A 22,949-nucleotide genomic window follows, 5' to 3' on the forward strand; every position below is an offset into this window, starting at 1 on the left:
AGGGAGGTAAATATTTGGAAAAAAATTCAATGGAAGGAGTCGTTTAATGTTAATCTTAATTTCTGTGCCGCTGCTTTAGCTGAAAATCTTGTTGGAATTAATTAAGTTCCAATGGCAGTGAGTAATCAAAGTCATCATATCTACGTAGTAATTCATAAACATCCAGTTAAAAGAGAATCTCATTAGCTTTGATTTTTTTCTAATAGTTACCGAGGACTAGACAGGGAAATGAAGCAGCTCATGATCAGGGTCAAGTTACAATTACAGAAACATTGCTGATAATGATTTTCTTTAGTAGATTTTCTGAAAGTAAGTGCTGTGGAATGCTTATGTTCTACTGGAAGATATTAACATTCCTTGAAAACCGTATTTGCTATACATACCTCTTCCTGAAGTCTTGCGTTTGTGAGGAAGTTGACTACTAAATTATGTAAAATTCAAAAGAATTGCATAATTACGACTAATGGTTCCTATTTTTCCTTGCTATACTTATTTTTATGCAATCTAGTCACAAAAAGTACTGCAAAACAATTCAAATCATTATTCATCATGAAAAGATAGTGACTGTATTGCTATTTAATGGAATGATGATTTTCATTACTGTTAAGAATAGGAATGTTTCATCATCATCATCATTAGTCAACAATCCTAAGATTGGTTTGACGCAGCTCTCCATTTCTCTCTCCTATCCGCTAATCTCTTCATAGCTACATATTTATTCTCTTTTACATCCTTTATAACCTGTCCGATATAACTCATTCGGGGCCGTCCCTTGCCCTTTTTCCCTTCCACTTATATATAGGAATGTTTACAAGACTTATTATCCAACCGTAAAGACAAGTATGCCTTTATCTGGTCATTACTTGCTTCAGTTCATCTGTGTTATAAAACCTACTTCAAATTATTTAATTAAGCAGTAAAAGTAAGATACATGTTTGTACAGCTAAAATATCAAAAGGACACCAAAGAATTTATTCTTACAGCAGATAGTCTTGTTATTGAACTGGTGATTCTTGAGAAGTTATGTTTTGTCATTACTCCCCTATTTTATTTTGTTAGCATTATTTAGTTTAGCCACTCAATCATTACGCCTACTGTGTACTTTTTTTTCCTTGATAATATTTTATTGAAATGGGAACATTTTTTGTATTTTATGCAGTTTGAAGCAACTACTACATCAAGCTCAAATTTAAGCAGCACAATTCCTGCCACAACCAGTAGTGCTCTTTCTACTAATGTTAATGTATCACCTGCATTGGGCCTTCCAACTAGTAGTCAAACAGTTAATGCATCAAATTCATCATCAACCAAAGTTTCCAGTTCTACTGGTAAGCAAAACTGAGTATAATATCTTTCATGTGGCATTTTGTTTAATTATTAAGGAAGTTCCACTGAGACATGCACTTAGGAAATTAATTTTCATTGAAATTCCAGCATTTGCTCTTTTTGGGAATATTTATCCACATTATGCACACCTTTGTCAAGCAGTGGATAATTCAATGAAAAATTAGGATTTATTTTGCCATTTAAGAGTATTCATTTAATTACACTTGATCTGTTAACATTTATGTGTGCAATTGTTAAACTAGACTACAGTTGCTATTGTGGCCTGAATTGTTCAAGATAAAATAATTTGGATATGATATTCTCTGATGGGTATTTTCACATTCATTAAAGCACAAGTTCATGTAAAATGTGATACCTGCTTAGGGGCCTGGTTAGTGTGATGGTTTAGGTATTACCATTTCATTCTTGAGGGGCCAGGATCAATTCCATGGTATCCCTTTTAAAGATGACACCATGTGCATTTGTCACATCATAAAGCTGAGATCCCATTAATGGCCACCATTAACCCCTCAAATGACAATCCCATATGGTACATGCATGAGCTTTATCTGTTCCATGTGCAAGAGAAACTCGATTAGCTGGGCTTGTCCGGGGCTGTGACCTTCAGTAGGTTGGACGACTTGGATAGGGCAAAGGCCTACCCATGTTGAGAGACAATTTTTGTAAAATCGCTGCAGTCAAGCAATATTGGGCTCAGGCGATAGGTTGATAGTTGGACATTTATACTTTACTTATGGTGCTCTTTTAGGATTATTTAAAATTAGGAGTTATTTTGCCATTAAAGGGTTTTCATTTTTACTACAATTGGTTTTGTTGACTTTTATATGTGCAATTGTTAATCTAGACTTCAGCTACCAGTGTGGCCAGAAATTTTCAAGATAAAATAATTTACACACGATGTTCTCATAAGGGTATTTTCATTTAAAGCATGAGTCCATATAAAATGTGATATCTGCATGGGGGCCAGGTTGGTGTGAAGGTTTGAGTATTATGAGTAAACACCTGTTTTCCCTCTTGTTGATTAATGCCTAAAACAATTCAAAAACCGGTTTTGGATGTATCACTTTTTCACCTTTAATTGGGATTGGAATTTCCTGGTTTTCCACTTATTCACCAAAGCCAGTTTGTAGCTCATCTAAATTATTCCTACCAATCTTGAGTTTAGCTGGTTTGAAAACTCCATCATTGAATGTGCATGGAAGAAGTTAAAGCCTATCCCTTTTTGTGTTTGGTTTTCCTGAGGCAAATGACCTTTGTCCCCAATAATCGGAAAACACCAGTGCTAATCTTGTCTTTATTTGTATGTTCAGTTATCAACCTGTTAATACCCCTCTGCTCCTGTCATATTTATTTTGAATTTGGTGAATCCTAGAAATGAGTACAGTAATAATAATATAAGAGTAGTATATTAGTTTTCTCTAATTTTTTATTTGTATTTTTTTGCAGGTAAGGCTGGAGGCATTCCTAATATTCCACCTGGCGTTCCACCTATAATGGGAACGCAGTATATTATGAGTCAAACGGGACTGCCCTATTTTGCTGGGGTCCAGCAGCCTGTATTTAGCTATGAAGACTTGCAGTTATTACAGCAAAGGATTCCACACATGGTTAGTTCTGATTGTAGATTTAATTGATATTTTTATATAATCTGAGGTTTCAGGCGAAATGGAGTGGAAACGTGGCATAATAAAAAATGAAAAAGCAGGAGCAATTTCCACAATTTTAAATTTATTGGTACTACCTGTTTTGCTTTACAGCATCATCAGGTACAAATATATCAAGTGCATCCCGCCCTTCCTATTTAAGACGTTGCGCACTTGATATATTTGTACCTAATGATGCTGTAAAGCGAAACTGGTAGTACCAATAAATTTAAACTTTTGGAAATTGCTCCTGCTTTTTCATTTTTCATGATATTTTTATATTCTATTGTTCTCATCGTTAAAATCAGAATTTTTAAAATTTAAATTTGTCTTTCTTTCTGTAGCAGGCAGGGTACTATGACTTGGGATATCAAGCACCAACGAGCCTTGCAACTGGTCGTGAAGGTAGTCTTGCCAGTGTTGCTTATTCCGTTTCTGATGGTCGGTTTGCCAGGACAGATAATAATTCATCACCAGTACCATCAACTTTATCGCAACAGGTAATAAAAAATGCATTTTTTTCTATCACAAGTACCCAAGTAGAATAATTGTGTGTTGATGACAACCATGCAACTTTTTTATTGAATTAGTTGGGCATGACACTCATGTGCATTATCCATGGAAATGGAGGATAAATTTTTACTGACATTAAGCAGATGTTAAGGAGGGTGGTAGCTGTATTATTTCTTACCGTGCGTAAGAGTATGATCCTTATTTAAGCTTGTCAAAATGTTGCCTTCAATTATTCATAGTCAGTAAATCAGTTGTATATGATAAACTTACATTCATTGTTTTACTTTAGTAAGGCTATTCTGTTCAAAACAATTATTATCTATCATTTATTTTTTTACAACAAGGTGCACCAATGAATTTTGTTGAAAAAAAAATGAATGATGTAGGCTTAGGAGCTAAAAAACTACCAATTTTGTAATACTTTAATTATTGTATGGGTTGAGCTAAACTTTAAGCAAATTGTATTTTCGTTCCAGATAGATAGCACTATATGCAATCCAAATAAAACACTTGTTGCAAATGCTGATGGAGCAGGATTTGCTGTCAAGTGACTTGCAGTTCTCATTTCCTTTCCTGACATTTCACCTACTTATTTTTAATTTGATGTATCTACATCATCCCGAAAACAGCTTTTTAACAACATTTAAGGCCTATTACATCAGAGAAATCAATGTGTAGCTATGACTATCTCACGCAACCATGGCCTAGGTAGGGACAACCTACCCAGATGGGACTTGAACCCACAATCTTCGGTTTGGCAGGCGAGGACTTTGCCCCGCCATTACGGAGGCCAACAAAGCAATTTCTTTCAATTGGTGTTATTATAATAATGACCTTAAATAATCCATTCAATGTATGTCTAAAGGCTGTGTTCAAAAGTGCCAATAATCAGGTAAACTTGACTTCAAGTTGATGTTAAGCTGATTTACTTGATGACTTAGGACAAGGAGTTTTTGGCATTTATGAACTATTTGAAGGAGACATTTAGCAGTCTTTGCTGAGATAAAATAAAATGAGCCTCCATTTCACAATGGTATCCATTGTACCGAAGTCATCAACTCTGAGGTGACCACTAGATATCTCTTCCGTTGAAGATAGGTTGTGAAGTTTTGTTTGATATTATTATTCTACCTCTTCAAGTAAACTAGAAATCAAGGTAACTGGATATTGGCACTTTGAAAAACACTCAGTTATGTCAGATTATGTGGCAACTATTGTTAAATTTTTAATTATAATTGTTTAATTGAAGGTAGACATTCATGCAAGTAAATAATTTTATAATAATGAGGCATGTTAAATAATATATATGCCATATGGTGCGACTATAATTCTCAGGAAAATTTGCATGTTAACTCGTGTAATTGAAGTTTAGTATTAGATTTCACATGCATAAAAATAGTTGTATTTAATCCAGAGATGGGACATCACGTAAAAGCAGATCAATGACTTTTTAGAAGCATTAAGTACTACGAATGGGAGAAAGAATATTACCTGGCATCAAGTAAACAATGCCTTACCAAGAGTTAAATGTGTCAATTCTTTATCTAAAGCAGCTAGTAGTCCACTTCTTCCCATATTTGGTAATCAAACCATGTTTGACGACTTTTCGTGGCATTGGAGAGAAAATGTACTTGGCATCCGAGAACTTTATTGTTTCTCCCTAAAACTATTTAAGTTCCAAATTTATGTAGAATGTATTGTTTTACTTATTAGGTGAATTTAATTTTTGAATTTCATTTTTAGAACCCTTCGCAAGCTCATCAGCAGCCTATGATAAATCCTACTGCATTGCCTCCTGGTTATGCATACTTCTATGGCGGTGGAATGGTTCCTGCTGGAAGTTTTCAGTATGGCACCCCAGCTATATATCCAGTAAGTAGTTAATGGCAGTGATAATATTTGTGTCATGCTTTGTGCAGGTGTCTTCTATTTTTCAGTGCAATTGAATTGGTTTAATAGTGTTTTAGTGAATTATTCTTGTGCCCATTGAAGTCGGTCTAATTCATCTTTAAGTGTACCATATTTTTCTCTATCATTCCACTTTGATTGATAAAAGGTTTCATTTTCCGTTATTAACTTTATAAGCCATCTATTTATTTTTCCTTCCTAATTCACCCCATCCAGGTGGAATTGTTTTACCCTGAGGAAGTTGTGGAAATGGAATTTTTCTCTGTTATGTGAACAGGAATCTTCTTTATTTATTTGGAATGAGATTGCTGAATCACTCTGAAATTTGGAAACTTTTTATTAAGAATTTGTGGAAGAATTCAAATTCCTTTTGAAGGAATCCAAATTTTTATCCTAAGCAAAATTGGAGATTACCATGCCTGAAGCATTAAGGATAGAATAAATATATTCACATTTATCATGTTGAGATAAAAGCAAAAAATTGATATAAAAAATCAGTGTGCCAAATGGCAATTTTGTAAAAATATTTGCTAAAAAATTATATTTGTGTATATTTACTGTGAATGTGCCATTATTTATTTTGTGATTTATTGCTTTTACATGAGGGACAAGTGTAATTCTACAAATATAGCCCCTGCATGATTAAATTCCCACCCAACTTCAAGTTCTGTTGCTCATTTTTTTGGAGTAGTTTCAATTATGCAAGGCTTATTTTCATTATAATATTCTCACATTACCTACTTGAGCTCATCTGAAGCGATGAAAATTGTCTTATGTCTGTGTTTAGTGGCTGAGAATTAGTGATGCATTCTCAGTTTATCTCAAATAGTTTATCACAGGTGTCATAATGAATGTGTTATGTTCATTGTATAAAAAATTGGTAGATGTAAGATATGATAATTTTATTCTCAACAGATGCCTACAGCTACTAATGCTCATGGTGCCACAAATAACACACAATATCCAAAGCCAGCAAGTTATGGGTCGGCTTACGGCTCTGGATATGACGGCATTTCTCAGAACCAGGAGTATGGGAAAACAGGATATGTATCAGGGAATCAATCACAGAGTAAAGGTGGTGTTGGAGGTAATTCCGGAACGGCTGGGTCCTCTGCATCAGACCTTGGTGCTACAATGTATGGAAAATCCCATGTAGCTCTGGGAAAAGTTAATGTGAGTTTGTTGGTATTTTATTTATGAAATGAATTTTGTCTGTATTATGGGGAACAATTTTTACCTCTTGACTAGTGCGAATGAAGTGAATGTTGTTGTAGGTCGTTGATTTGAGTAGGTACTTCCATTCAGCCCTCGCAATACTTGTGATTGAATTTTAAGGGCATTCCAGGGAAATATTGGACCTAAGAAATTAAAACATTCTGTAGCATTTTAAACAAGAGTTGTTTTAGTTACATATTAGTTTTATTAATAAATTTAATTTAAATTATTTCATGATTATACTGATGTTTTGCTTCTCATGGAAAATTAATTTGCGGCATGAAGAGAGTTAAGCCGTTGTTGTACTTCATAATCATTAGTTATGAAAGCATATAAGAATGAGGATTGACCTGTCTATAGAAAGATAGCCCATCATATTATTGAGATTTTATTTCTCTAAGCCCTGCTACTACCCTTTTAGCCGTTATTTTTGTGGATTATTCTGAAAATTATGTGGTTGGATGGTCAAATGTTCATCATATGATGGTATGAAGGCATACTAGATGGGTGTAGAAATATTGCTAATTTTATGTTGAGATCCATTGCAAGTTTTGGTGGAAGCAACACCTGTACTCTTATCTCTTGGTAAAAATCAGTAGTTTTCGTGGCATTATGAGAAAAGGGCATCCAGGTACAATAGAGCAAACTTTATCCATTGTGGTGAGGGATGGCTGTCCAGTAATTGAAAATCGTGGATAATACAGTCACAGTAATTTTTGGGCATGTTTCATGTTCAGCGACTAGAATTTACTTTCATTTCAGTGCCCAGTTTTTTCTTTATAGGTTGTGGTCTTTCCATTGAAGCGTTAGTTGTCTTCGTTTTTGGACAACCATTCTTTAAATTTATTTCTTTATTAAATTTCATCGTGTATAATTATTATGAAAGGTCATCAATTGCACTTAGACTTCATATAAAACCCATCATTGTGTATACAAATGAGTTGTGAATCATCTCCATTGGTTACAGTGTTCCCTTCGTAAATGTCTGATTAATTATGTAGGCAAAGTAAAGTGATTTATGTGATGAACTGAATTTATACTCATTGATTGATTTGAGGATATTCTGATCAACAAAATTTGCAAATTACAGTAAAACCCCGTATTTACATTATCGGAATTTACGTTTTCCCGCAAATTGCAAGTTTTTTTCTGGGTCCCGTCATATTCCCTATCTCTCCAATGTAATTAGAACCCTGTATTTACGCCGTGTTTTTTTCGTTTTCCCGCCATGTGCATCACGCCGTGCCGACTAAAAAATTTTTTTTGCGTACTAAAACAATTAATCGCGCATATCAGCCCTAAAAAACTGTCTTTTGGCTTCCTTTTGCGCATTTTTATTTAAAAATCCAAGAGAAAGAGACGTAATCAGAACTATTTTCGGGAAGAATTTGAATGTGGCGGGACAGAACGCCACTAACGTCGGAAAGTTGAACTACGTCATCTCGTTTTCTATCAGCGGCGAAAAGATTCACGATAAGAAAGTAGGTGTTTTGAGCAATCGAGCTATGTATTAATTATAATGCAAGAACTCCTGAAGGAATGTTGACAATAATCATGTAGTCGATAATTTGATACGAGAGTTTGAAAGGAAACCAGACGTGATGAAACGTGATAAATGCCGGAACTATAAAACTTGGCCGACAACTGGGATCATTTGCGCTGACTTCATTCAACAGTTGCGTAGTTATTATGGGTTAATTAAAAACTTATTTAAACTTGAATTATCCCATTCAAATAGCAGTGTAACGCAAACTATTGTAACTTTCAAAAATTATGAAGTCCCATGACAGTTTGTACTACGCATTTGATCGCCGAGGGGTAGTTCAGATACTCGTGTGTTGCCGAGTTACCCTCAATTCGTACGGGAAATAGAATTGATCCGGCTTGAAAATGGAAATTCGAGGTGAAAAACGGACATTTTTAATTGACGAGAAAATGAAAATTTTAGAGATGGTTGATTCCCACACCGGAACCCGCATCGATTCAAACGCTGGCGAAGCAACTAGAATGTTGAGACTGGCAATCCGATCAGATTTCCAGTCTCAACATTCAATACCGTGATGAAAAATCGCGATGCCATTGTAAAATATGCAAACCAGTGCGGACATTTATCAAAAAAGAGAATATATGTGAAGAATTCCAGGTAAGAATAAATAGAACGAATTCTAAAAGAGCAGTTTTTAGATGCAAGATCATCAAATGTCCCTGCAAATGGTGTCATCTAAAGGCCTGTTTACATAGTACATTAGCCCGTACAAGTTAATGTCTAAATTATGAACACGGAAATGCACCGTGTATTCACCCAACTTGTGCGTATGCATGAACAGAAAATAGAACCTGTTCAAATTTGGTTCATGCATTCATAGTCGGATTTAGGGGCAGGGGACGTGTCCCCCCAGATGCTTAAAAAATATGCAAGATTTTAAATATGGTCCGGTTATCATTGCGTTCGTTTTGTATAACGTGGTATCATTGTGCCCCCCCCCCCTCCAGAACAAAATCATGGCATTGCTTGTGCCCCCCAGCAAGAAATCCTGGATCCGCCCCTGATGGTCATCATTACGTTCGCTTTGTTTTGTGTATTACTCAAGGAGGCTCAATCATTTAATTCAATAAGAATAACTTTGATATAAAAATAAAGAGAATTTTGTAAAGTCATTGTTATATCTTGTTTTTAATCTCAATTAAGACCTTTTGCCTGTCATGCCCTCTGTGCCCCTCCCAGGAAAAAATCCTGCATCTGCCCCTGCCTACATTCGTACATGTCCCGTTCCGGTCCACAAAAATCATTCATGCAAGCAGAAATTAACTCATACGTGTTAATGTATCGTGTAAACAGGCCCAAAGGCCCTTGAGAAAAGGTATTTCCCCACAAGATTGGGAATCAAAGATTCCACGGCATCTATAATGGTTGGTTGGATAGATTCAAAAGTCTTGTATATAAGACGGTGAGTGGTGAAAGCAAAGTTGTTAACATAGAGACAGCAACTCAGTGGAAAGAATCTGAATATATTAGAGTTCTGGAAGGTTACAGCCCAAAAGATGTTTTCAGTGCAGACAAAACAGGATTACATATTTTTTAATTTTTGCTGCCAGCAAAAACACTGTGCTTCAGAGGGAAACAATGTTATGGAATAATACATAGTGAACAATTAAAAATTTAACATTTCCAAAGCCAGTATATGAATAAAAGTGAAAATTCTCTATTTCCCACAATTTACATTTTCCTGCAATTTACACTTTTTTTCTTGGGTCCCTAGAAAAGTGTAAATAAGGGGTTTTACTGTATTTGTTCAATTTCGTGGATACTGCTTGAAAGAAATCAAGCATACAGCAAAATTTGAGTCTGGAGCTACTAATAGTTTTAATTGTAAAATTCCATTGATTGTCTTTCAAATTGATATTGATTGTAAAAGGATTTACAGTTTAAGGATGAAAGTTATGTCAATGGGAGACATAGTTTCTGCTATGTGAAGTTCTTGTGGAATAGGGGCCCAAACCTGATTCAAAATGGTTGATGCACCATTATGTATCATTTGAGTGCAAGTCAGTTTTGATCTCTGCATCTGTCTCTTTTCTGGGATTTTCGGCCAACCATCTGTTAGCTCCCTGAGTTATAAGGTTAGCCCAGTTCAAATACCTAATTTTGGCCGTCATTACTACTTTTGATAGAAAATTATCAAGTATAAAATGTCTGTGGATAAGAAATCTCTAGGTACAGGTTGGTTCGGTTCTTGGTTAAATTGGGACTTGAGGTGAAAACCAGAATCAGCATAAGCAAAAAAGAACCAGAACCGATTTTATTTGCACAAACCTCTTTTGAAATCTACTCTGGAGAACAGTTTACCTCGCAGACTTCACATTGGTGAAGTTATGGAGCCAACTTTATGTGGTATTTTGGCAGTTTTCATAAAATGCTAGCAAAAATTATGATTAGCTTTTGGAAATTAAGCAATGAAAATAATGCATCTGAATAAGAAACCAAACTGGGAACCGATGCAAGGAACCAACCTAGAATTGAGACTGGCCAAAAAAGTGAACTGACCTGCTCTTTAAAATCACTTGCCAACTTTACTTTTTCAATAATTTTTTTCCAATGTTTTCATTTGCTTAATCAATGCTTGGATGCTCAAAGCCCTAAAATGTGGGGAAGTTGCTGAAAGTCCTTTTAGTATTGGCTAAGGTGTCAACAATTGGGAACTTGCATTAGGAAGAAGGTAGAAGGGAAGTGATCGATGAGGAAGAAAGGGAGGAGATGGAAGGGAGAAAGAGTTATTATGAAGGACTGTCAAGAGTGATAATTTGCAGAAGGTTCATTGAGCTTATGGTAATCAGGGTTATTGTATTTATGTCACCTGAATTAAATGGAATTGGTTATGCCTCCTTCAGATTACGATTGTTCCAGCAATCGTTGGAATTATCGTGCATTCACACGACGATGGTTAAAACCTGTGCTGCCCTCTAGTGCTGGCATCTGAAGTGATTGAGAAATTGACTGTGTTATTGACTATTACTGTGTTCAATGGATATTTACCGAATATTTTTTCTTCCGCCCATATTCTTTCTTCCTAGGACAAGTCCATGAAAAAAAATAGAGCGAAGAGAGCTTTACGAACTTTTCGTCTTTCTCTTGTCGCTTCCTTTTCCGGTCTCCCAGCACCTAACCATCATAAGGTGGCAACGTTCGGAACTACGTCAACTGTTGTCAGGACATGCATTAACATGGCTAGTTTGGCCAATTATCGTTAGAACGATCGCTCGGACAATCATTATGTGAACGAGGCATTAGCGTGATGTCTTATTATATATGTAGACTTATTCTTGAATGATAGGTATCTCTTTATTAATGGGAAGTACATGTAAGACCAATGTTTCAAAAATCCATTTTTCCATTGTTAAGGCTTTCATGCGATCAGTTCAGTGGCGCTGACTCCATGGGGCCCGAGTCCCCTCAAAAATTCGTTATGGGTGTGAGGAAAAAATGTGTCAGGCTTTTCGATTTTCCCTTGGGTGTCCACATATGGTGATTCGAGTTATCACGGTTCTAATGTTTTTCATTTGACTCTCCTTAAATGCTTAAAAAACGTAAAACTCACGACTTAAAAAATTTCCTGGGGCAAGATCCTCGTTTTGGTTTGGGCCCCCCAATATTTTTTGTAAGTTGGTATCCCTGGATCAGTTGTTTGTGGTTATTAAATCATTAAGTAATCGTACCCCTTTAAAAATTCTAAAAAGTCCTGTTATGTCCAAAGTATTTTATGGTAGTGTTTTTTTGTGTGCTTTACAATGGAAAGGGCAAGTCTACATGATACTATATTACATCGATTATCACATTTCTTGTGACCAGTCACTAGTATTTTTGGTGACCACCAACCTATACAAACCTGATAACAGAATTTTTGCATGACCCCTTTATTTAGTTTTTAAACTACTGCTATCATGAATTTGTGTTATCTTTATTTTCTCTTTGTTTATTTCAGTCATATGATAAGCAGGGTTTCCATTCTGGTACTCCTCCACCGTTCAACATGCCTGGTACTCAAACTACGCCAATGGGAGCTCCTAGCGGTGCTTATCCTCCTCACCTTTTCATTCCAACAATGGCCCCGCATCAGCAGCACCACTCCACAACTTTGATGCATCAACCCCTCCATACGGTGAATAAATGGTTCTTGAGCTGAAGATAGCTTTGTTTCCAAAATTTGTCATAGCTGGGATGTAATTGATAATGAATAGTACCTGATGAAACTTTTGTTTACAGCAGAAGCAAAGCTATTGCGGTTCATTATTTATTTCTCTTAATTTTGCACCTATTCCAAAACCAATTTTGTTTATATATTTTTTTCCTTAACAATTGCTTGAACTGTAAAAAAATATCTTATTAACGAATTTAAGTTTTTATATTTTACCTAATATTCATTGTATGGACTTGCTAACTGGAGTAAATATCAGTTAATTGTGTGGTGGGAAGCTCAGGTTAGATCCAATGTATTTTTTTAAATTGAAATTTTACAAATCTTTATAATGTAATTATATATTGATCATAGTTCAATGGAAGTAGATGCTATGAATGTTTAATAATTTGTAAAATTGATGGTGGGTAATATTTTCTTGCTTAAGTTCATTCTTTATGCTTTGAACAATGGGATTATCCTTTGGGTTTGCCAATAATTTTTGTATTTCATCAGTTCTTTCTTGAGTCTTAAAGTTGCTCTTATGTAGCATATGATAATTGCCTGATGAATGAAGTAGTTCCGGGGGTTATTTGTATTATTGTCCGAATCAGTTAACTTCATTTTCTTCATTTGGAAATGTGTGCTTCCTTTGCCCCTTCAATTCTCAATTATATTTTACTATTATTGTTTTATTAGAGAGAAGATACTGATGGTTTTGGATGTTTTATTTTTGTTAATTTCATTTTGAAACTGAAAGAAAAATTTTGTTTAAAGTTCTGCATGGTATTTTATTGAATGTTTTTTTATTTTCTTCCTTTTCTAACTCGGAGAAGTGACGATTAAGTGAATGTTTCAATGTATTATGAATGATTTTAATTTTTTCTGAAGAAAAAACTGCTCATATGTGTGTGTGTAACTTCTTAACGAGAATGGGTTAGGGCCATACATTTTTTCTTTGAATTTTTTTGCTGGTTCATAAATATTTAAGAAATTTATTTGCATTATGTAAAGAGCTTTACTTTTGTGGCCCTAGTCAACTCATTTCTCATTTTTATTCGTAGATGGAGATGAGAAATCCAGGAAGACGTTCGGTAAGTTTTCAAGTGCCCTGTCTAAAGTGTTGAGCTCATTATCATGGATGTAATTGGATGGATGTACACTTGTCATTATCTGGGTTGAAACAAATATAGGAGCTGCTGATATGATGGAAAAACTTGGTGTGTTAAAATTAGACATTGCACATAAATGAAAAGTGTGTTCATCAACATACCAAATGTGATGGACGTTAAATGTGATGAATGTGTAGAATTCCCTGCGCATAATTGGTATAATTTATAATATTGTGATGTTTGTAGTTGGGGTCTGTGTGTTCATGATAGCATGGCTTCATCAGCATTATGAATGGGCCCATGCTTGGTAATTGTGCAAATAACCTCAGTCAAGTTAATGTACAACTGTAAAAAAATGTTCTTTTTTGTGCATGTCTTGGTATGATTGTCATTCCTGGATTAGTTTACAACTAACATATCTTTCATTGTGACAGGTTATCCTTTGGAACAAAGCAAAATCATGTGTCAATGATGAAATTATTTAAATGAAAAGATAATTTCAATAAAGCATGTTTCATTATAGATTTAATGTATTATTTTTTTTGTACCAAAAGAAAAAGTATAGAAAACTTGTCAGAATAGTTCATTTGAAAGCTCTTGTCGTTTTGCCATTTTGTGATTATATAGTCGGGCAGGTATTACTGGAAAAGAAGTTATGCTAGACAGATTAATGTATGATATTGATGCAATCATAGTATTATCCATTGAGACAGGGAGTGATTAATGTGTATGATGTATGCTCGTGAGAAACATTTCATATTATTAACAACCATTTGCCCATGAATACTATCGTAAATAGTGTGGTTATGATTCCATTCTATGTAGTTTTTAAACAAATGAGTTATTAGTGCATTTTATTTCGATAATTCTTGCACGGATGTGATCCGGTACGAAAAAAACACTTGGATGTGAGTGGCTGAAGTGGATATTCATGCGAAGGATCAGGGTGCAGGATGTGGTTATTTTTTAGGTCATTTCGTTTATACCACCCATTTTCTAAGTCCTTAAAGGCCCCTTTCTGAGAATGATTGCCAACCAAATTCTTTACAACAAATGAATTAGAAAGCAAGCATTTAATATATTTTGTTAGCCATTTTTGTGAGTTGTGTGGTTTGGGAAGTTCCATCCTTGTCCTTGCTTCCCTCATTTTTTCCAAAATTTATTCCTCTCTTCACTATGAGAAAGGTAAAGTGCAGCTTGTGCCTCATTTTGAATTATGCCCTAGGTCATGCTGTTATTAGGTTCCACCGGTACTGCCTAAGGCCACTGGAAACATAGGTTGTTTTGAATGCCTAGGCCCAGAAGCAGCCCCAACCTCTGGATTGTATGGCTGCATTAATGTTTCCACCCTTTTTTTCAGACTAAAGCTTTCCCAAACGTACCCCAGTGGTCTTACTTTGATCAAGGGCCCATCACTCTACCCAAAAGGATACAAGTATCTGATCTTCTAGTCCATCATTTATATCTGTATCTTCTTCTAGTTTACAGAACAGAAAGAAAATTGGTGGCTTGTCTGTAATTTTGGAAGCCAAATTTATTGCTTCAGCCCTATTCAAAGTGAAATGAACAATTTCTTACCTGCAGGCACTTGATGCAATGTCTCGTACTGGATCACATTCCTGAATTCTCGTGACAAGGAATAGATAATTTCTTCATTAAACTTGTTTGTTAGAATGGTAATGATGTTTTCATAGTAATTTTTCCTATCCCCTGTTTAGAATAATTGGTCTGACAATCTCTTTCTCCAAAGCCAAGGTGAATTTTTTTAACATGACAGCTTTCTGATTACAGAATACTCTTAATATTTACTCTTTTAGGTTAAGCCTTGATATTAGCTGGCTAATGATAATAATAATCTGATGATGCAGTTCATCCTTTATTTTTAAGGTGTGCATTTGGGGAGGTGTACATTCCATACCTATTTAAAATATTTTTTCGTGACGACTTATTTGCTACCGCTGTATAAGTTATTTCTATCATTTGTATAGGGTTACTTAGTACAAGTTGGGATGATAAGCTATATTTATGTACGTTCTGAGTGGGAATGACAAATGTCATTTTTGGCTTCGAAAGAATATTTTCTCTAAATCAACTCAATAGTAAGGGTTTCCTAAATAATAATATTTATGATTATATTTATGGACATCTAGAACTGGTATTATCCTTATCTTAAACTATGCTAAGTAATCAACTGGTGCAAGGTACATTTTATGATAACTGTGAAAAAATTGATGTAACTTCATGTGCTTCCTCCAAATGAAAAGCAAATAGTAAATATTGTCTAATAATAATCTTAATATCAGTAATTATGAATTCTAAATGCAGCAGTATAGTCAATCTGATACCATATATGCCCTCCGATTTAAGTCTCTTGATTGTTATTAGAACACCAACTAAATTAAGTTGTATGGTATTTTCAAGTGTTGTCATGTGCCTGCTGCAATATGATTGGAACTTATCCTTTGTATGAGATTTAAAGACACGGTAAAATGAGATTTATCATGTTATTCATGGAAAATGTTATTTGATGGACACTGAGATCTGGAAGTTGTAGAATTTCCCATGCATATGGCATTCAATATCTAAGGTTATCTTTTAACAATGAAGGGGGTGCATGTTGACAAATATGGTGCATCAGAGTGGACTGATATCGATACCTGTACAGAGTAACAGACAATCTTTATAGTGAGGGAATAATTCTCAGGTTTCCAAATGAGTGTGGTTCTGGGTAATTGGTCCCAACATTTCAATGGCTGAGTGTGCCATCATCTTCAGGGATAGAATCTGGAGCCAAATTCTTTTTTTCATTTTTTATATAAAATATTTAATGAATCAATAGCATTTTTGTCATAGAAATATACAGGCACCAACACCCATAACAATTCGATTAATTTTCAACTTCCAGGTTCAGGCAATTAAGTGAAGTGTCTTATTCTATCAATATAGTGTCTGGTACTAAAGACCACTAGTGTGGTTTGCTATGCTTACCAAAAGAGAGCATATTTTTTCATCACCATATTTATTACTTTTTTTGTAACTTCATTATGAAATTCTAAATCGTTAATTATGCAGACCAGCAAATGATTTGATACTTTTGGTTTCGTAATGATGCAATCATGGTTTGTAGTCGATTAAGGAAGACTATTGATGTGCATGGTGGAGAGAGTTTGTATCATGTCTTGTTGTAGTAGTAGGTATCAGTTGGTACGGTTTTTTGGGAGAGGGGAAATTAAATTGGAATGTGCATCGATATCAGCAATTTCTGGAGACAGTCCTTCCTTAGTTAAAATATATGCATATAAAGTATGGAAATTTTAAAATGGTAAAGGTAATTTAGTAATTTTTTTAACTCTCCTGTACAAAGCCTCTTCTTTGTACAACCTAAACCATAGCCATTGTGAAGTTATGAGGGTATTTCTAGTCTCACAATGTGTAGAAACAAGGTAGATACTGAGTCAACAGCATCATAATTTTATTTTATTTTTTATTTCCACACCTCTGAAAACTGCACCATTCGGGGCCTTTATGTCGGGGTTTTCAATAAACATTTTAACAATCGATCTTAAAGCATAGACTAACATTGATCGACTTCAAGCCACATAGTCTCTCTTGGAGGAGTGAATATCAGTTATCTTTAGAGAATTGATATCTCTACTTATTTCTTTTCCTCTGGGAATACCAAATGAGGCAAATATTTATTTGTAAACACCCTAAATTAAATCAGGTAATTCCTTTTTTTACCAAAATTCTTTAATTGTTTATAATTCCTAGCTGTTAAAATAGTGGATCATAGCCCATTAGTTAGAAGGTAGTAAAATAGAACATCGTTCAACTGTTTGTTAGTTTAACTCTTAGTTTCAGTTAGTTAGTTTATCAACTCTCTTTTGAGTTCCCGCTAGGCCCCCCTTCACTACCCTCCCTTTCTTAACTTTACTTTCACACTTTACAAATATCTTTCTCCTCGAAATAATTAGTATTAATAGTGAATGGCTACAGAAGATGCTGTGAACGCAAGACCACAAAACAGACTTGAATTGGTTTTTTTGCCATTTTTTTTCTTTTGACTGTGCTTATGTTTGGATAATTAAGCTATACATTCTCCCTGCATTACAAAAGATAGTCGAAGCTCCATTGTGTATGTATCTCACGCTGGATGTACAGTACACTCCCAATTATCCGGGCTAATGATGGGGAGAGACGGCACGAGTAATTGGAAAACACGTATAATCCAAACTTTCACTTGAATGTCTTGCAATGTTAATAATTTACCTAAAACAAGCAATAAATTATTATTTATGCAGTTATTCTGCTTTTTAGAGTGCTTCCTGGACTCAATGAGAGCTTTCTTAGCCAGTTCACAATCTTTTTAGCAGCGATAACAAGGCTGTAATGGTGTTATTAATGCTCCATGTAATGCCTGGTTTCGAAAACCATACATCCGTGGCTGCTTGATCACGGGTACAGAAAAGTGGTTTGCATGAATGCTTCAAAACCACTGCTCGACGTCGGAAAATTCACTATTAGGCACCACGCTACGGTGTTGTCTCAAACAAGTTGCCCAGGTTGCAACTGCCGCGGGACTTGTATCCGTCATCACGGAGCGCAGTTGTGTACTGCGTAGCTTGGAAAACAGAAACACAGTACTGTCGTGAATGCAGCTAGCACGCGATCCCTTCTGTTTCATGAAGGTGATTTTAATGGAAGTAATAAGCCCGTTGTATCCTAGCATTAATGCATTAATTCTCAAAATTTTGCGTCCAATTTTATTTTTTACAATAATGATTGCAGAAAAAATAGAGTGAGAGTGAAAACCATGCATGGATAATCCGCAACCCGGATGAACCGCTGCCGGTTAATTGGGAGTCAGCTGTAATTGGGTTACGAATCCTTATGTTTAGTGTGTAGTATTGAATCAGCGTTCCCACTCAACCGTGAAAACCTTAAAACTGTGAATAAGCCGCAAATTTCGTCTACCGTGAAAAAACCTGGAAATAGCCGTGACATTCGTTGAAAACCTTAAAAACCTCTCAAACTTGATTTTAGATCTACGATTGACGGATCAAAAGAAAAATAGGTCAGTCACTCCCAGACACTGTCCACGCATTTATCTGCACACGTATATTCGAAGCGCAAATATTGGTCCGTGTGTCATGACGACACAGACCTTAAGGCTGCGATTGAGCGACCTTTAACCAAAGTGATCATTAACCCTGGCGAGAAATCAGACACCTCTTCACTTCCCTGCCAGCCTCCGTTTTCTCACTCACAACCAATAGCCGGCCCTAAATTTTGCTAGCGATAGGCGACGTCATAAGAGTACTTTCATTGCTGTGTTTTGCAATCCCGGTGTTCATTGCGTTTGCTATATTTTTAGTTAACGTGCAGCCAGTGATTTTTATGTGATCAATATTTCTTCCTAAAATGGGTTATCAACAGACCTTGAATTTGACACATTTTAGACGGTGAAAACCTGGAAAAAAACGTGAATTTTATAATTTAGTTAGATTGGGAACCCTGTGAGTGTATTTACTAGTTGTTAGTTGGAGATTCAAGCTGAATACTCTGGTTAGTTCTTTACTCCGTGTTTTAGGTATATTAGTTGTTATTGTTGATTAGAATTAATTGTAAGGAAAGCAGCAGTCTAATATTTAGTGTATTAATAAATCATTTAATGCTTAAATTGTTTGTTGCTTTGGTGCACTTCAAACGAAATAGTGTAGAAGTTCATTTAATTTATTAGCTGTAAAACAAAATTCTCCCTCTAATTTTCCTTTGCCTTTGCGATGTGGCCATCAAGTTATGCTAATTCAGACTCCAAAGTAGCCGGCTGGTGTAATAGTATTGCATTTTGTAATTGAAGTTATTAGTTGTAGACATAGGCTGTCAATTTTGGTGTCTTTTCTGCCTTGAAGTCCTTAAAATTTTCATTTATTTAAGTAAATGTAGTAGCAATGAGTGGCATCAATTAATGTTGAAATATTTAAAATTTCAGGGATTCAGTATGACAGTCAACTGTGCAAAGTCCTCAGGAATTTATTATTTTCAATTTTAGGTTAAATCTGATAAAGGAGAACATCATTGTAAACACGGGTTAGCTAGTCTCAGGTTTCATGAGTAAATTGGCTTTATTCACTGTGTTAAATGGTGATAATTTTCCATGGAACTGTAAAATGGGAACTGGTAGAGTTAAATAACATTGTGTTATTCAGTTTGTTGGACAGAAATTAGATTCAAATGAGGTAAAAATGAGGATAGAAAAAATGTCTACCTCTCTTGTTCTATTAATAATTGAATTTTCTTATGTGCTTAGGAGATTCCCTGTTAATCCTTTATAGAGTTAGAGTTGAATTAGACTTAAAGTCAAATTTGTTTAAATCTAAAGAATATGTTGTAGAATTCAAGTATTATACCACTTAATCCTTAAGAATTAGTCATCCATTTCCTCAACTCGTGAAGGAAATGAAGTATTTTCTTATTTTTTGTAATGTAGTTGTTACAAAATTTTTAGGACTTGTTAGAAAAGATTTTTTTTCATCAGAAATTTGTCTTTCAGGTTTAGGTATCATCAGGTTGAATTGATAATTTTCCTTTTGTATATCTAGTGGGGATGTATTAGAATTAAATTAAAATTACCATATTAACTGTATGATTATTTTCCTGATGGGGCTCCATTACGGAAATGGGTGAAATAATCTAGGAAATTAGTGCTTAATGATTCAATTCTCTTCTGAGTTTTCTGTGATTTCTGGACATTTTTTACTAGTTAGGTCTTTGCTGCAGGGTGCTGTCATTAGATATATTCACGCCGATAGGTACAATATGCTGCATCTCACACAAGTTGCCCACGATGCAGCTGCTGTGGGATGCGCATCCATGATCACCGAGCGCGATTGTGTACCGCGATGCTTGAAAAATAGAAACACGGAACTCCCGAAATGGCTACAGGCGTGCGATCACCCCATTGCCCAGCAGTGGTTATGGGAAATCAGGGCTCATGGCAAACTGTCCATGCAAGCAAGTGGATGGCTATGACTCATGCCATCTCTACTTCCACTTCTCCCATTGCCTTCTCTTCCACTCATCTGCTGCCACTGTTCCCTTCCCCTCCAGTTTGACCTTGACCAATCATGGCGTAAGCATGCCTGAGTGCCACGAAATCTCCGGCTCCCTTGGGCCATATTAAACTTCATGCGAATCCACGGCAATCGTTGTGCTTTTGCGATATTAAATATACATTTAAAAATCATAGGTAAAATTTTTATAAATTTACAATTGGTTAACAATTCTTCTTAAATTACTCGAGTTTTTTTTCCCACCACAAATCGTCGTCTGCAATGCTAGATCAGAAGTCCAAGTAAACTTGAAACATTCCTTATCAGCAAGTAAATAAAATAATTCCATTTTACAAATGAAATTATAATGGAAATAATGGATCCGGTGTAGCCATGCATTAAAATGCAAATATCCTGCTGCTTTTGCGTCCTATTTTATTTAAAAAAAATATCTCGGAAACATAGAGTAAGAGAGAACTCGTGCACAGGTAATCCGCGACATGGTTAAACCGCACCAGGATAATCGGGAGTCTGCTGTATTTCTTTAAGTATCTGGCCGGTAGTCGTGGATTTCCACTGTCATTATTCTTCATCTTTTGCTTCACGGGAACTTTATAAAACTTTTTTACCGGTTGTTGCTTCCACATACTTATTAGTTCTGGGAATAAGCTTTCATAGCTATACATTATTTGGTTTGCCTCAGTAGTATCAAACTGGTGGAGCCTTTTGGTTGAATTGTTTATCTTGCAGAAAGGTTTAGATGAAGTTGTAATTAGGGACTGTAAAATATAAAATTTGCAGATACATAACATAAATACATAACTGCGTAAACTTGTTTATCCAGGGAAATGTTGCTGTAGGTTCAAGGAATTTTTGTGCATTTTTGTGACAAAGAAACCAGTGGCTGATACCTGAAGAAATTGACTTTTTAACTTGCCCTCTTTGTGGCAGCTGGCTACACTTGAAGGAGTCACTTTTAATGCTCCCATCCCTAAGCTCTTGCATGAACATCCTCTTGTGGGTCTACGATCGCAGGGCAGATACTTTTGGGTCACGTATCATTAAGCAGTATAGAGGTTGACTCATAGAGATATTTGCATGATGGTCCAACGTAGTGAATGTGTTAGAATGGTTATGCATTTTTTGCTGGGTAGACACAAGTATTTCATATTGGCCTCACATGTGGTAAGATGATTTTTTCCTGAAAACTGAGTGTGGAAGGAATGTGATTTATTTTAACTTATTAGTGCGGGCCAGAGTTCATCAGGTAATTGGGCAGGCTAACTTTTTTCTCTTAAGTAGTGATTATTTAAAGAAATCAAGAGGAAAATTGTGAGAATTACACTTTTCTTTACATGGAATTTTATTTGATTGGGTTAGGCACCCTATGTGGTCATATGTGCAGACAGCAGCAAAATGACCAATCGGTTTAATAACATATTATGATCCAGAATAGCTGTGAGGTTGTTGAATTTGATTGATATTTTTGAGGAATGTAAGGGATTGCAAGTGAAAGATAGCTCTTAGTGTTAATCATGTTTTAATTTTAACTTAACGTTAATGTCATTTCTATCATCGGTTCTTTTCCATTGTTGGGTGACCATTTATGCACCTTTGATGTCCGTGTGATGAGCTTCCTGAATGTGGTTATTAATGGTTTAATGACTGAAAAATGTCCTAGCACTAGCTTAGTATTTGGAGCTTATGTAGGATATGTTTACTATCTTCTGTATTAAGTGGTGGGCCTATTTTGTGTTTGTTATGTATTGTTATGGTGCAGGTTGATACCCCTTCTATGTAAAGTTTTGGAAAGAACCTTGTTCTGGTGAATTTATTTTCAGTGTTTTATGCTTGTGTGATATGTCCTTAATCGCTCATAATGGCATGCTACTGTCCATTTCAAATATCTATGCTCATTGGTGGAATATTCCGTGTGTCAATTCGAAAGAGCTCACTGCCGATGAATTACTAAATTATTAATTACTTACAAAAATTTCAGTTCTGCTATCATGCTGTAACTGTTGTCCCATAATCAGTCTCCAGTTTGAATATATTATCAGTTATCAACACTGCGCATACCCTTAGAAAAACTGCAAAGATAAGTTGAAATGGATTGTGTTGGAAACTTATTTTTCTAATGGTCTTTATTGTTCCTATCCCTTTCAAAGTGTAAAAAATTTCAGTTGTGTCCCAAGTATTATCTATCAGTTTTTTGTTGCTATGTATAATTAAAACATTATTATCTTTAAAGACTGGAAATTAACGTGATTAGAAATGCTCTTCTGCAGTATATGTGGCGAGAGTATTTGTTGCGTATATTAGGTTATATCCAATTGTGCTATGGAATCAAATGGACAGTATGCAAATGAATTTATTTTTCTAGTTTTGATTGGAATTGTGTACTTAAAATACTGATCATAAATTCATAGTAATCCCGTTAAATTAAATTTCACAGTTGAACTTCGGGCAAAGTAGTGTCTTTGGGAA

At 35.3% G+C, this 22,949-nt stretch overlaps 1 protein-coding gene across 7 annotated transcripts in view; it reads left to right on the forward strand.

Moving 5' to 3' along the window:
- LOC124169428 (protein lingerer) overlaps window positions 1-22,949 on the forward strand; it is a 63,953-nt gene that overhangs the window by 38,814 nt on the left and 2,190 nt on the right. For 5 of the 7 annotated variants that reach the window (XM_046548019.1, XM_046548024.1, XM_046548023.1 and 2 more), the window contains 7 exons: window positions 1,160-1,328; window positions 2,794-2,954; window positions 3,335-3,490; window positions 5,247-5,375; window positions 6,327-6,584; window positions 12,107-12,283; window positions 13,363-13,392. In XM_046548019.1, the coding sequence (XP_046403975.1) occupies window positions 1,160-1,328; window positions 2,794-2,954; window positions 3,335-3,490; window positions 5,247-5,375; window positions 6,327-6,584; window positions 12,107-12,283; window positions 13,363-13,392 (1,080 nt within the window). Of the gene's footprint in view, window positions 1-1,159; window positions 1,329-2,793; window positions 2,955-3,334; window positions 3,491-5,246; window positions 5,376-5,627; window positions 6,076-6,326; window positions 6,585-12,106; window positions 12,284-13,362; window positions 13,393-22,949 lie in introns of those variants that run through there. The other 2 variants (XM_046548020.1, XM_046548025.1) reach the window with 2 other exon arrangements.

Source organism: Ischnura elegans, chromosome 12, assembly GCF_921293095.1.
Source record: "Ischnura elegans chromosome 12, ioIscEleg1.1, whole genome shotgun sequence".
In the NCBI taxonomy this organism is placed as follows: domain Eukaryota; kingdom Metazoa; phylum Arthropoda; class Insecta; order Odonata; family Coenagrionidae; genus Ischnura; species Ischnura elegans.